Below are 15,000 nucleotides of genomic sequence, written 5' to 3' on the forward strand. Positions count from 1 at the left end.
AAAACTGGCCGTCACTCTGCAGCGAACTTTAACAATCATTTAAACTTAGTGTGTTTTAATGAATGTCGACGGCAAACGCTGAGAAAAGGTTTGGACGAGGACACAAAGCCAGACGTCACGTCCAAGAGCTGCTCAATACTTGTTACGTAACGACCCTTTAAAGGCAAACACAACCCCTACGTCCTGTAAAAAATATTAGTAAACCAAATTAGATATCAGTTTGTTTTAATATCAGTTTTCTAATATGAGATTTTTCTGTCATTAAAATAACAGCATTGATGTTATAAGGGTAGATTCAGATCTATCATGTTATTGTCTCCCAATAAATCAGATCAAAATTGGACCATGGTGTCTTTTTTTGTGTTTAGTAGCTCAAATGCTGAAAACTGATTTTTTTTTAAAATCTCTTGCATAAATTATCCAAAAGGTATGAAATGTATTAGTATTTACATAAATGTAGCATCTCCTGCTTGTTTTATTTAGTTATTTTTGGATAAGCTTCATTTTTTTTTTTTTTGCTTCGTATAGATTAAATCAAGTTTAGTGGCAAAGACTTTAACATGAAAGCAGTTTGGTCTTTTGGAGAATAATACAAAAGTGTAAATGTATGTTTTTGTTTATGTTTGTAGATTTAAAAAAAAACACATCATTTGTACACAGGAAAATATTATAAAAGGTACAAAGTATTTTATTTGATCTGATTCCTTTAATAAACCCAGAGAGCTTATTAGCAACTCTTCTTATTTAACTAAGAAATGCTGCATGAATACCATGAGCGTCAAAGTGTTCAGTGACTAATCCAAATACCTGCCACGATGTTATATAAAAAGATTTTGTTATATTAAGTAACTGTTCTCCTAAAAATAGATTTTTAAATGGATATCCTTTCTCTTCTTTGTTTTATTACACCAGAATATCGCATGTTGAAAACGACAGCTTCTATAATCTGATTATTGTCTGTTATCCTGCGGGATGGACTCAGCAGCTGTGGGACTGCGATGCCTCTATCTTATGTAACGAGACCCCAACCCTTCCTCCTCCTCCTCCTCCTCCTCATTTTGCTCTCTCATCTGTCCCTCTGCGTTCCTCCTCTGTATGTTTAGTCTGATGATATGACACAACACTTCCCCAGTTTACCCCGGCGCTGTCAAGGGCAACATTTCTGCCCCTTTTTTTTTTTTTTTTTTGCTCTGCGTACACAGAAAAAATCCCCTGAACTCTGATTTAAAACTCCTTACATCTGTTTGGATCTTCTTCATATATGTTGCCCCCTCCACAACACGGGCGTAGCTGTCCAAGTACGGCCAGGTTGGGCAATTAGAGGAGCGCTTGTGCTCGTTTAACTGAAACATAAGTTCGCTTGTAGGAAATTAAGGCAGGAATTATTTATGGGGGAGCAGGAGCAGAGGTCCTCTTCATCTGCAGCGCCGCTGCTGTGTGATGTATCGCTTTAAACGGCTTCAGATCTGGTTTGAATAATTATAATTCCAGCTGTTTTACATTAAACCCTGACATGTTCCCAGATCCCCCCTTTAAAACCTGTCCACTGCTCTCTTTATTTAGTTTGATGGTGACACTTGCAGCCTGATTCTGCCTCTTTTTTCACCCTGTGACTCCTTAAGGGGGATGCTGCGGGAGGCTGCGTCTCTGGGACGCTTCATTTTTATCGCCGCCGTTTGTCTTCATAAATCTAATCACCCGCAGATGGTCTTATCAGTGCTCTGCGTTTAATGCTCTCATGCTGAGGTACTCGTAATAAGTGTAGGTGAAGTATAATGTGATCCCTGTGAGGGGCGTCCTCTGGCAGTCCTTGTCAGCGTCTCACAGCTGATCCGAACTGGACCGGTCCTGACTTAATAAGTCGTCCAGGGAGCTGGAAACAGTTTGCTCAGCTCAGCTGGGATTTTTCGGAGGGGACTTTCACAACAAAGTAACAAAACGCCTGCACATGCATAAGCTGGTATGAGATTCTGTCGGTATGATAAAAATATCTCAGTTTTCACCTAAACGTTAACCAAAAAGCCATGACATCATCTAATCGCTTACTTAAAACAGAAAACCAGCTGTTATTTTTGACTGCTGCTGCAATGCTGTAAAATGTTATGGCAAGTATGATTATGTCATCTACTGCATTTATTTTTTTTAAATGTTTTTATACATGAATTTAAGCAAAAAATTAGAAGTTTTTTTGCTGGTTTTACTCTTTATAGAATAAAATCAACATTAGGAACTATTAGATTAATCATGATGAATCAGTTATTTAAATAATCGTTAACTAATTTAGTAATCAAATTAGTTAAAAAGGCAATTTACCTAAAGAACAACACACTCAGAGCAGTAATTAAGCCAAAACTCTACACAAAATATGCACATTTCATTTTTAAGATTAAAAAAACCATGTAAATATGTTCTACCCAGAACTCCTCAAGTAGCATGGTTTTAGTTTCACTTGGTTCGAATTTGGTAAAAAATAAATAAATGAAAATAAAAAAATCTATTCAGCACCTGTTGCTAACCGATTGTTGTTCGGTTAATCCAAAACGTAATCATCAGATCAGCCCCACACTGTTGATGTTGAGTCGAGCAGAAAGGGCTCAGCTTCTCACATGTTGATGTTAGAACATTTATTTATTTTTGTTAGCTACAGATGCATCCTTTGCTGAAAATCATCACTAAAGGAATGCTTTGTTATTGCATTTTAGGCAACACAATCTTTATTTTTCTTAAGAAAAAGGAACTGAACTTTTTGCTTATTTGCACATCTTAATATATTTGTAATGTATAAAAAGAGCTTTAGTGGCCAATACGTCAGGCTACCGTCCTCTTTTAGTTTGAATGTTTTTATTTGTTGCAAGTGACCAGAAACGTCCAAATATGTCCTTTCATGAGTCAAGAAAATGTGTAGTGAGCTTCTTCTAGCTGCCAGTGCAAAGCAAGAAGTGGGGGAGGGGCAGCTCTGTTATTTTCTACTTCATATCGCCACACACAGAGTTCAGTCAAGTTCTTTTTGACTGAACTGTTAGGTTAGTTGCTGTGCAGACCAACAAACCGGACAGCGGTAAATAATAAATGCCTGTCATTTCTAGTTCCTCGACTGTAACCAAAGTAACGTCTCCTTTCTTTCCCTCCACAGTCTTCATCTGCAGCTTCATGGTGGCTGCTCCCATCTTTGGTTACCTGGGCGACCGCTTCAACAGAAAGGTCATCCTGAGCTGTGGCATTTTCTTCTGGTCTACCGTGACCCTGTTGAGCTCGTTCATCGGCAAAGAGGTACGGCGTAGCTCCCGCTCTCACGGAAACCGCCGGTCAGCGGCAGCCGGGAAGCCCCCCCCCCTTTCCCTTCTCTCCCCCCACCCCCGGCGTCGCTCTGTCAGACGTCTTCCCCCGGACAGTGATGGGCTAATTAGTCTGTTGTGATCTGGATATGCTCGACGTTAAGGCAAGCGAGATGAAATGACACGCTCGTTAAGGCAGACGCCAGCTTCGCCTTTGAAGACGTTCTTTAAGTCTGCAGCCTTCCCTCGCTGTCCTCCTCTCTCTATCTCACTGGCTGCCAGCCAGTCAGCTAATGAAGGGTCATCCCTCAGAGTTGTATCAATTACAGTCTTGCGGAAGATAAGGCCGTGCCGTTTCATTGCCCAATAAATGTGTGGATGGTCCAGCTAGGTAGGCCTGATGTTCACCCCAGATTGAATCTGTGCAGAAATGGATATGTGGCATTAAGGGTCGAGTTAGTTACGTTAACGCAGCGCACGACACATCTGCAAAGCAGCATTACGGAGTCCTGCAGCGATGTGTCTCTGGCGAGTAAGCCGGCTCGCTGCCGAGGCTCTTCACATTTGTGGACGGGAGTGACAGCGCAGAGATGGCGGACGGTCTCAGGAGGCCACACTTTGACGGAAATCCTCCTCAGACTCATCCACTCGGAGCTGAAATTGCAGGCTCTTGCCCGTTGAGGGACGAACAACAAGAAAATAAGGCCTGACTGCTTTTGTCAAGGCTCTCTTCCCCTCTGACAGATGTCATATAGGATGCAGAGCGTGGACAAGCTTGTGCCAGTCAAATAAGACGAGGCTGGTTACCTGTTACGTAACCGCACCAAGCCACTGAGGGATGTAAGGAAACGTTAACGACCACTTATAACTGATGCCTGTTATTACGCATTTAGGAGACTGCAGGCTATTTTATTTTCTGCTTGGTTTTGCAGGCAGATTTGTAGTCCGGATCTTATGTAACAGAAGTCCACCGACGGCACACGGTTTTCTGCACGAATGCAGTGGGTTGCAATTAAAATGATCACTTTTCTGTAATTAGAAACACATCTGCCGCTCCACACGCCCGACTGCGAGGCATGCAGCGAAACACCTCGTCGTGCAGCAATCTGCACCTCTTCAGTTTGCTCTCATTTTTCTCTGCAGTTTTCGTCTTTCTTCGTTAGAATCCAAGATTAGTTTCGTTAACTCGCATTTCAAAGGATGTTAAATGAAATGTGAGAAGTACAATTTCTTAAGCAATCGTGTTTCTTCTTTTATGGGAGTTGACAGCATTTTGCTCACCGAGATTTTATTGTTTAATAGCCTGCAGTTTGACTGCCAAAAACACTCTTGAGGCTTGTTGTGATTCAAACTATTTGTGACTAAAATAGGTTATAAGGAGTTTGTTTTTCCCTTTCCAAATGGGCTAAATATAAAAATGTGCTAATTAAACACAGATTGAGAGGTCAAACGTAGGTGAATCATTTGAAGCGCCTCTATACAGAAGGCTGAACGGATAAGGGCGACGCTAGTGAAGAGAGGTGCAGCCTGCAGTAAACCAGGGCAGGTTGATACGGCAGGCTGCAGATGAACAAAAAGGTAAAAAAAAATGAATATTTTTAGTTGAAAACGACAATATATTGTACTCTGACTTCTTTTTTTTTAAATCCAAATTTAAGAATCTATACACTGTGATAGTGAGACTTAATGCAAGTGGAATGTATGCTAACAAAACATATTGATTTTAAATCACTGCTTGACCATCCACGTTTATACTTAATGGAGTTAGCTGTAGCTTCAAAGTGCTGCAGTTAAACTAACGAGAATAAACTATTTGAAAAGTAAACTTGAATAAAATATTAAAATATCATTCAAAACCTTTGTAGTTTTAAGTAGTCAAGTGAATGAGTGAGTTCTTCTAAAAGGGTTAATGAAAGATCTAAACATTTTTTGTCAATGTCCACTTGTTTTATAAAGTCATAGTTCATCTGCCCTTGTAAAAGAGAATTCCTGGGAAAAGAATAATTAAAATAGGAATAAAATATTGATAAAAGTCAAAATAACAACAAACGCCAGAAAAAGATTCCAGTGACCATAGTGAACCTATTGCTTATCTGTTAAACGTTTGTTCAAATATAAGCCAGTAGCTCAAGCTAGCATGAATCTCATATTAGCATTTAGCTCATATTAGCATACTAGCATGTAGCTGATATTACTGTGTCAAAGGTTCCAGTGAACATAACAAACCTGAAAACATTTGACAAACATTTGTCCGAAAAGCACAGAACTCATATTAGCAAGTAGCTTATTAGCATTTCCTTTCATTTAGCTTATTAGAATGTAGCTAAGTTTAAGTTTGTAAAAGAACAATAATTAAACTTTTTTTTTTCTAAACCTTTTCTTTCATATCTTTGAAGTCAGTCTTTGTTGTGAAGTCACTTTAACAATTTCCAAGCCAAATATTTGTGGCGTTTTCTGGCATCATTCGGAGCTCTTTGGTGTGCTGCTAGCATTTTTGGTCCAAACCCCGATGATATGGTGCGGCTGGAACCACACAAAAAAAGCTGCCATCATGATTCCACTAAACACCGGGCCACTGAAGGAAGAAAATAGATCGCAAATGAATCTTTTCAAGCACCCAGACGCAGATGTAGCTGCAGCGGTGAGAGCTAGGTGGGGTATTTCTCACAAGCACTCAAATTCAGTAATACAAACCCTATTGGTGTAAAAGCTGCCTTGAAAACCTGTGCACATTTATCAGTGACAACAACACACTCGACTACAACAGCAGAGGGGCTCTACGGGCTGTAGAGGGGAATCTCTTGAGTGTCGTTTTACAAGAGGGTGTGTACAGTGTAGCCACTAGAGAATGTTTGCCGTCTCTTTGAGAGCGACCTCATGACCCCGTGTCCCGGACTTCAACCAGCACAAAAGCCTGAGGTGTCAGCTGGGAACTCAGGTCAGCTCTGAGGCTTCTTACTCTGCTGCCACGTTTGTCCCTCATCACACAGCGGACACCTGGTGTCACAACAAGTGTCAACAGAGGACATAAAAATACACTGTGCTAAGTTTGAGAGCAGTGGAAGATTAATCAGACAGTTTTTAATGGACACAAGGCGCTGTACAATAGTGTTCAACCAGTGTTCACACACTGGTAATAAAACATAAGATGCGTTTTATTACCAGTGTGTGATATTGCGTCAGCTCACGGTGTGTGTGTGTGTGTGGGGGGGGGGACACACACACACACACAGAAGGGGGGGACGAGATTTCTTCGCAGCTTCGCAGGCAGACATGGAAACCTACAGTCTGTGAATAGTGGTTGCTATGGAAACAGTTGACAATCCAGCTACCTACGCAGGTTCCTATGAATAAGAAGCTTTTAAAACTCTTCACCTTTTTCTCCATTTTGTGACACCCGACATCAGATAAAGTGTCGCTGTTTGCCACTGCATGAAATCATACTTTAATGTCACAGGTTTGTGTCGAAGGAGTACTTGTGTAATATTCTACATTTTCATAATTAAAAAAAAAATATATATAAAAAAAATCTGCAGTCAGGCTGATCAGTGTTTTAAACTGAACCAATGTTGGTGTGGAGGGAGAAACCAAAGCATCACAAGGCGAGAGTTATTGAAAAAATGTATTCTGTTGGGTCTGTCTCTGAAAAGTCGAGTTTGTACTTATTTACACTTAATTTGTACAATTTAGGAGATTTAATGTTGTAACTAAAACACTAAAAAAAGCCAACTTTTATGGTTTAAGTTACAGTACGTATACAAAAAGTTATAAAGAATTGGCTTAGGAAGAAAGCTTGGAGGTGGAAAAAGTCTTAAGATGAAAAATGTGTTTTGTTTGACATTGTGTGATTACCTGCTGTGCTCCACAGAGCTTATCGATTGATTTAGTTTTTCTTTCTGCTTCTTTTCCTCCTCTGTTTTCTCTGCAGTACTACTGGCTATTTGTGCTCTCCAGAGGACTGGTGGGCATCGGCGAGTCCAGCTACTCCGCCATCTCTCCCACCATCATAGGAGACCTGTACACAAGCAACAGCCGCACCATGATGCTCTCCGTCTTCTACCTGGCCATCCCGCTGGGATAGTAAGTGCATCGCGGCGAATTGGTACACGATGAAACAGTGCAACTGTTTCCCCCCCATCAATCCAAGTCAGAAAGTGAAGCTCTTACAGAGTCAACATTTAAAAAATAAGAAAAATACAAAAAAATAGGAACTTTACAGGACATTCCCCCATGAAAATGTTGCTTAATCCAGAGTTTTCAACCTACTTTAACCTCAACATGCAGCTAACCGGTGTTACCTTGTTAGCTGTACACCTTTTTCCTACACCCAATTTTCCATTAAATTTCTTGGATTTTAATGGAATTAAAATGTTTTAATTAAACATTGAACTGCATCGTGATATTTTTAAATTATTGAGATGCACATATTGCAATGGATTCAATATGCTGCAAAAACTCTAAATTGTAGGCCTGAACTTGTAATTATTTAATCAGATATTCAAGGTTTCACACAGAAAACTTGCTAAGCCCAGTGGTTGAGGCGCTCAGCAGTCATTCGTCCAGCGGCCCGCCATGTTTTTGAGTTAAAAAATGTTCAAAGTTGACAGGAAATTTGAAAATATCTCTTGATAATCATGTGTTATTGAAAGATTGTAAGATTAACACCTGAACACCAACTATAAAGTCTTAAGAAATGCAAACATTTTAAAAAAGACTTTAAAAAATAAGCAATGCTGGTAGCCTAGTGGGGGCATAAGTAAAGCCTGGTGGCCCGCCAGGCTTATAATACACTGGGGGAAACCCTGGATATTGAACTCAAAACACTTTCATGGCAACAAAATCGAATCCTGGCTGTTAGCTGTGTAATGCTGCAATAGGAAAATCTTCAATGGAGGCTATTTTTTAAAAATATTTTTGTAGTTTTTTTAGGTTTAATGTGAAGGTATGGGAGTATGATGCATTAATCAGCACAAATCCAAAGCCTTTTCTTTTTCAGAAAAGAAATGAAGCCAAATTATGAAATATGCTGGATCCTGGGAGTCAGTTGAGTCTCTCAGTGCACAACAACGAGTCTGAGCTGCAACATGCAGGTTGTTTACTGTCTCCTGCTCGCTCAGTCCCTTACTAGGAAGGACAGACCTGCTGCAGTTTCTCTAGCATCATAAACATCCTCATGGTGATAAATTCTGTAATTACATAACCTGTCACTTTAGATTATTTCCAGTTAAAAACGCGGAGGTAAGCCGTTACATAACTGATTTCCTTCACTGCAAACATCAGTTCTTAGATCCCAATAGGAGACAATGAGACAGGAGAGACAGCTGCCCTCCAAGTGGTCGTGTCTTTGCTCCCCTGAACGTCCTGGTCACCGTAAGCTGCCCAGCGGCGCGAACCATTGAAGGTTAAAGGCTTGGCTTCAGAAACGAGCCGTCGAACCTCCCGTCCAGTCTCCCACTTGTTTGTTTTTACTGAAGTGCTCGGGCTGTTTCCAGGAAATGACCCGAGGAATCAGATCAGATTCAAAGGAAATTGACTTTACCGCCGTTTTCCTTGTTTTTCCTTGAGTCTCGGCTCCCCTATTTGTGTGCCATGACACCGATCGTTGGGAGTGTGATTTTATTATTTATTAATTTTTTTTTTTTTTTCAGGCTCGGGTTTTATCGACAGTGTTGAACTTTCCAAACGTGCGCTCTGAGTTGACTCTGATAAGGCAGGCCGTTAGTCACTCACTGGAAATACTGCGTGTTGCCTGGATAAAGTTTACACTGCTCTGTTATTTTTGGTGGGATAAACTTGGAAACACACACATAAACAGCTTCAGTGTTTTCCTTTTGAGCGTGTGCAAATCCGGTTAAGGATGATCTGCGGCTATTGATAAGAAAGTCCTCCTGAGGTCTTGGCTGCTATTAATCATTAATCTGTTGCCATGTTGTTGCAGTAAGACACAGTAACTCCCACTCAGAGGCATCGCACCTGCAATAAAACAGAGTTAAAGAATGCACATTAATCATCCGGACAGGTTTTAGGGAAGTTAAACCAAACACTATTTAAAAAGAAAAAGAAAAATGCTGTGGAGCTTCACTGGGTTTCCATGACAACTGATATATGCGATCTAGAGCCAGCAGGCTGTTGAGAAAGCATGCCAGATATGAAGACCCACCCACCGTTAACAAACAAAAACATTTGTAAATGGGGTAGATTAACTCTACTGGGAGTTAAACAGATGAGATTGAGATTATATGCAGCAATCGCTCCAGATCTGGACGGCATGAAGCGAAGGATGAACGTAGAGGACCAGCACCTCATTCCCACTGCTAGGTACGATGGAGGACCTGTGATGCTGTGGGCCTGGGTTCCTTCCAAAGACCCTAGGAAACCAGTTCATTTGCTCTTTAAAATATTAAACTATTTTACACCAGAGAATAAATAAAAATGTGGCATTAATCCGTCTTTTAATAAGGTAAAGATCTGAAACACGAAGCTGAATCAACCCAGATGTAAAAGTACCAGTACGTCATATTAAAATTCCTCAAGTAAAAGCAAAAGGTGCAGTAAATACGCGAAGAAATTACTCATGTAACTGCAACTGAGTAAATGTAACTAGTTACTGCCAAACTCTGAAGGAGGTACGCCAATAAATGTGTTCTACTCTGTGATAAAAACCAAAATAATGTGGTCAGAAAATCTTAAAAGTTTAATTCTGTAGTTCAGATTCAGTTTTGCTTCTGCAGTTTCTGGTTACATCCCCTGATCACGCAGCCACAAACAGACCGACTGCTAGTCGTCTGACTGCTGGTGTTAACATCAATCCCACGTCTGATCCTACAATCTTAGCCAGAGAACAGACAGGAAGAGAGCAGCGTAGGCTTAAGTGATGCTAATGACGGGCTCATGTCAACTCTTTGCTCTTTGTAGATAATTGCGTTAAATGGAGTGGGCTTTTGTTGCTAATGTGCAATGTTTGTGTCGCCCTTCCCTCCCCCTGTCTGCAGCGGCTTGGGTTACATCCTGGGCTCTGGTGCCAAGGACGCTGCTGAGGACTGGCACTGGGCATTAAGGGTAAGTTTATCGTCATCTTCATCATCAGCCTCCGGAGGGTGGGAGGGGGAAGAAAAACATGTCCACAAATACAGACGAAGGGTCTCTGATTGGCTGCGGGGACTTGTTATGGATCTGGGGTCAGCGGGGACAGAAACGCCAGGGGTTATTTCTGGATTCAGAGTCCGTCCTGGCTGCGTCTTTACTGGGAAAATGACACAACACAAAGTTAGAGGCCGAACAACTGTCACAATCATTAGTGTCACTTCCCCCTCCTCCTGCAGAAGCACTTCCAAACATTTTACCATCAGATGTGTTGAGCGTTTTTCTGTTGAGATCAAAACTAAAATGAGGCGTTCAAATTTGCCAATATGTTTATGTCAGTGGTTTGTTTGTTTCGTGCGTTATTTTGGTGATACAAACCGTTAAATTAAAAGGTGATACTGTCGCATAAACCGCATGAATTCTGGTGATTAGTGTTAAATTAGGAGCATTTATCACTGCCGTAGAATCCACTGAGTGCACGAGGCAAAACGCTTGCGTCCGAAGTGCTCCATAAGGAATGGCAGCCATAATGGAAAAGACCAATGAAAGGTCCAACGGGACTCCACAGGAACCGTCGACTTCAGGCTTTTAAAATCGCTAAAACGAATTATGACCTTGTTTCCTTGCGAACGGACCAACGTTTAAAGGAAGGCATTAACGTTCTCATCAAGCGGGAGAGCGATCCTGGACCTGACGACTCGGGGGACAGGAAGTTCCATTTGTTTTTTGTCTCTCTGAGACGTTAAAAAACATAACAAACATCGGAGTGGGTAATGGAGAGGGGAATTTGTTCCAACGCAACCACAATGACATTCCAATACAACGATCTCAAAGCCGATTAATCAGCGGCGTGGCATGCAGAGGAAGACAAATACCGAGACTTGAAACGTTTTCTGTGTGGCCATATCCTGTTTAAACAAAGATAAAAAAAAAAAAAAAAGGTAGCAGCACTTCCTTTTGTTTTTGTCCGGTGTGTTCCAACTACCTTCCTGAAAAAGTCAATGGAGTGAAATGGCAACAAAAAAAAAAAAAAAAAAAAAAAAATATATATATATATATATATATATATATATATATATATATATATATATATATATATTGTCTGCTAATTTGTGCGATTGCCCTACGTCAAACAGGAAGTGTCTAATGGGTCCTGTGGGACTGCGGGTCAAAGGTCACAGACTTCTGGTGTCTCACTGATTAACTGTGAAGGCAAAAATAACAAAACACTTTTATTTTATAGGCCAACTCAAAGTAGTTCATCATATTGAAGTAGAAGGAAGATAACTGACGTATTGAAATAGCTAAAAGTAAAGAACTGTTGTGATCCGTAGTTTTCTGCGTTTATTTTTGGGGGTTTTCTGTGTTTATTGTGATCCTGGGTCTCTGCGTTCATTCTCACCACCATCAACCACACCCCGTGACAAGAAAGTGTGGCATTCATGTTCATTTAGCTAAATACTTTGTACAAACACTTACTTGCTGCTATCGGAGCTTCTTCTTCTTCTTAACCGAGTTTCCGTTTGTTGTTTCAACACAACAATTTGCATGGAGGTCAAAAAGATAAATTTTAGCATCATCTGACCAGAGCTGCTACACTGAAACAACAAGCGACTTAAATATATCGCATTAATTCATCAAAAGGAATCAAATTGAGTTTATTTATGAAGTTTTCAAGTTAAACAAATGCAAATAAAGTAAGTTAGACAAACTCCACTCAATTATTTGACTAAATAAGACATTTCTTTTAAGTTGAAGCTGTGTTCTCTTTTTTCAGTGTACCTCAGCTCTCCACAGCCTCAAACACAACTTTTTTATTGATTTCTTGCAGCGATGGGTTTTCTCCTCCCACTCGTAAAAATTGTGATTTCAGCCTGACAAAATGCAAAAAAACAAAAAAACATTCAATATTTCACTTCGGGAAGATCAGATTCTTTGAAAGCACATCAACAATTTCCAACGAACAGAGGTTGCATCGTAGCTTAATCCTCACATGTACGCATTTCTTTATTGTATGGTAACGGCACCTATAAAAATATAACAGCCTTTAATGAGCCGCCGAATGCTTGAGATCAATTTCCCACGACACGTATTGCCTTCGCTCTTGTTGGTAGCTGGGATTGCTCAAACAAATCCCGTCTCACACGTCCCGTCCCGGCTTCTCGTCTTTGTGTCTCCCAGACACAGACCGACTCGGGTACAAACCTGCAATCACACGAGCCAGAAAGCACGGCAGTAAAGATCGCAGCAGATGGGCACCTGCGAGAGTCTCTCCTGCTTACAAAGCAGCTTTCAAAGCCAGAAAGCTCGTTTAGTCTCCTGTACACAACCCACGCCTACGCAGGAACACACACACACACACACACACACACACACACACACACACACACTGAGTGCCAGTAGAGTGAGCGAAGGGAATGCTCTGAGTTTCATAGGACTTGTATAAGATGTGAGGCGTATCGGCAAACAGCAGTGCAGACACACACACTTCTTTGTCCTCCCCTCCACCCCCTCCCCACGAAACGGCTCCCGGCGCCGTGTGTTAGCATGATCACAGCCCACACAGGGTCTCTCTGTGAACCGCACTGACCGATTGATTTCTCGTCTCGTCAGGTGTCCCCGTTCCTGGGCGTCACCGTGGGCGCTCTGATCCTGCTCTTTGTGCCTGACCCGAAGAGAGGCAGCGCGGATGACATGGAAGGACGCATCTCCCACTCCCATTCGTGGCTCAGCGACATGAAGGCCCTCACCAAGAAGTAAGGCTTTGCACCGTCGTGCACCGGGGGGGGGGGGGGGGGGTGTTCCGGTTGCTTGCTTTGGTTTTGGTTGGATGTTTTGGATGGAGGACTGTCGTGACAGCAGATGAGCACCAATTAGAGATTTTTGTGACCGATTTCTCATTCCAAAATTAACAGGGATTTCAATTTATTTTAAAATAAGATGAAGTTATTACACAGTTTACATTTAAAGCTGTATTTAGTATCTTAGCGATTCGTATAATTAGCAGAATTAGTGTTTTTTTTTTGATCACTGAATCTCTGTTTTCTAAGCTGACCGTTACCTGAATTGTGAGACTTCGAAACAATTGCCAACATTTCTTCTTGCATTCCTGCACTTAATTTCAATTCAATACCAGTCAGTTCAGTTGAGATTAATTAAAATTTAATTCAATCAAAGAAGGGAATTTGCATTTTGTGACTATCATACATGCATCTTATAATAATACCTTGTTGCCACAGTTACGTATCATCACAACTGTCCAGAAGTAAAAAAAAAAAAAAAGCATGAGCAAAAATCCTCGCTGAACAGCGTCCTTGTTGTACTTCTTCTTTCTGATGCTGAAAACAGTCTTCTTTTCTTTGTAACAACTTCTACACCAAAGAGTGTTGTAGTTAGCATAACCCGGTGGAGCTTATTTATGGTGCGTTCACCGATCGAAAACGAAATAAAATGTTTCTGTTGCCAACCTCCCAACAGGGCAGTTCAAATATAAAACTTATTACCAGTCTTTTATCATCATATCTATTTTTAATGAGAGTCCAGAACAAAACAATAAGTGTGTCGTTTTTTTTTTTGTTGTTTTTTTTATAAAGCAGCTTTCCAGAAATATCAAAATGTCTGCATAACATGTGAAGAACTGTCACAAAGCAGTGGCTTGATGCATGTAATTCATATTTGCTTTAATATGTGACTGTCTGGATCAGTGTAACCATGGTGACGTGTTGGAAGATCACAGGTGCACACATTAATCTCTACTAGAAAATTAAACATATTATTTTGAGGTCCAGTTGAGATTAAAGCTCGTCTCAGGGTAACGATCCACTTGTAGATGCAGATATTTCCCTGGAGCTGCATCATAAGGATGTTGGCCAAATATTATTGGAGCGATAAGGAAGCCTGGTGCTGTATAAAGTGTAACAGGAGCTTAGTTTATTTTGTCTTCCTCTGACCCGTGTGATTTTTGTGTTTTCCTCCCCGCCAGCCGGAGCTACGTGTTCTCGTCCTTGGCGGCAGCAGCCGTGTCCTTTGCCACGGGCGCGTTTGGAATGCTGATTCCCATCTACCTGTTCCGAGCGCAGGTGGTGCAGAAGGAAGTCGAAGCCTGCACCAAAAAAGTTTGCAGCAGCCGAGACAGGTGAGACGTCAGTGGAGAGGCTTCTGTTTGACTCCCGCTATGAGTAAAATACCTACAGGCGCTACTATAGGATCTACCTATCCTAATGATTATTAGTGGGATTATTCCTGATGAAGATTATTGAGATAAACGTCAACTAGTTTAGTAAAATGATTAATCGTTAACTGGAGACTCACAAAAAGAAAATAAAACATAATCAAAGTACTAACTAAGCAAAAAACTGTACAAAAATATATACATTTTGCATTTGACATAAAAAAAAATATTTTTCTGTAAATATGTTCTGCTCAGAATTTCAAGAACGGCACAGTTTCAGCTTCATCTTTGCTGTCCAGTTGTTAATTGGTTAATCAAAAACTAATCATCCGATCAGTGTAGTGATAAAACGTCGAGCAGAACGGGCCGAGCTCTGCACATGTTGATGCTAGAAGTACTTTTGAGCTGCAGATGCATCTGTTGCCACAAATAATCAAGAGATTTCTTAAGGAATGCCGAGTTGTTGCATTT

The 15,000-nt window shown here is 40.9% G+C and overlaps 1 protein-coding gene across 2 annotated transcripts in view; it reads left to right on the forward strand.

The window, feature by feature from the left end:
• spns2 (SPNS lysolipid transporter 2, sphingosine-1-phosphate) overlaps positions 1–15,000 on the forward strand; it is an 81,570-nt gene that overhangs the window by 45,552 nt on the left and 21,018 nt on the right. For both annotated transcript variants that reach the window (XM_088012289.1, XM_088012291.1), the window contains exons 3-7: positions 3,134–3,270; positions 7,204–7,355; positions 10,268–10,334; positions 12,972–13,114; positions 14,341–14,493. In XM_088012289.1, coding sequence (XP_087868415.1) covers positions 3,134–3,270; positions 7,204–7,355; positions 10,268–10,334; positions 12,972–13,114; positions 14,341–14,493 — 652 coding nt within the window. The remainder of the gene's footprint in view (positions 1–3,133; positions 3,271–7,203; positions 7,356–10,267; positions 10,335–12,971; positions 13,115–14,340; positions 14,494–15,000) is intronic.

Source organism: Poecilia mexicana, unplaced genomic scaffold, assembly GCF_051168715.1.
Source record: "Poecilia mexicana isolate PSO_F unplaced genomic scaffold, ASM5116871v1 scaffold_14, whole genome shotgun sequence".
Lineage (NCBI taxonomy): Eukaryota > Metazoa > Chordata > Actinopteri > Cyprinodontiformes > Poeciliidae > Poecilia > Poecilia mexicana.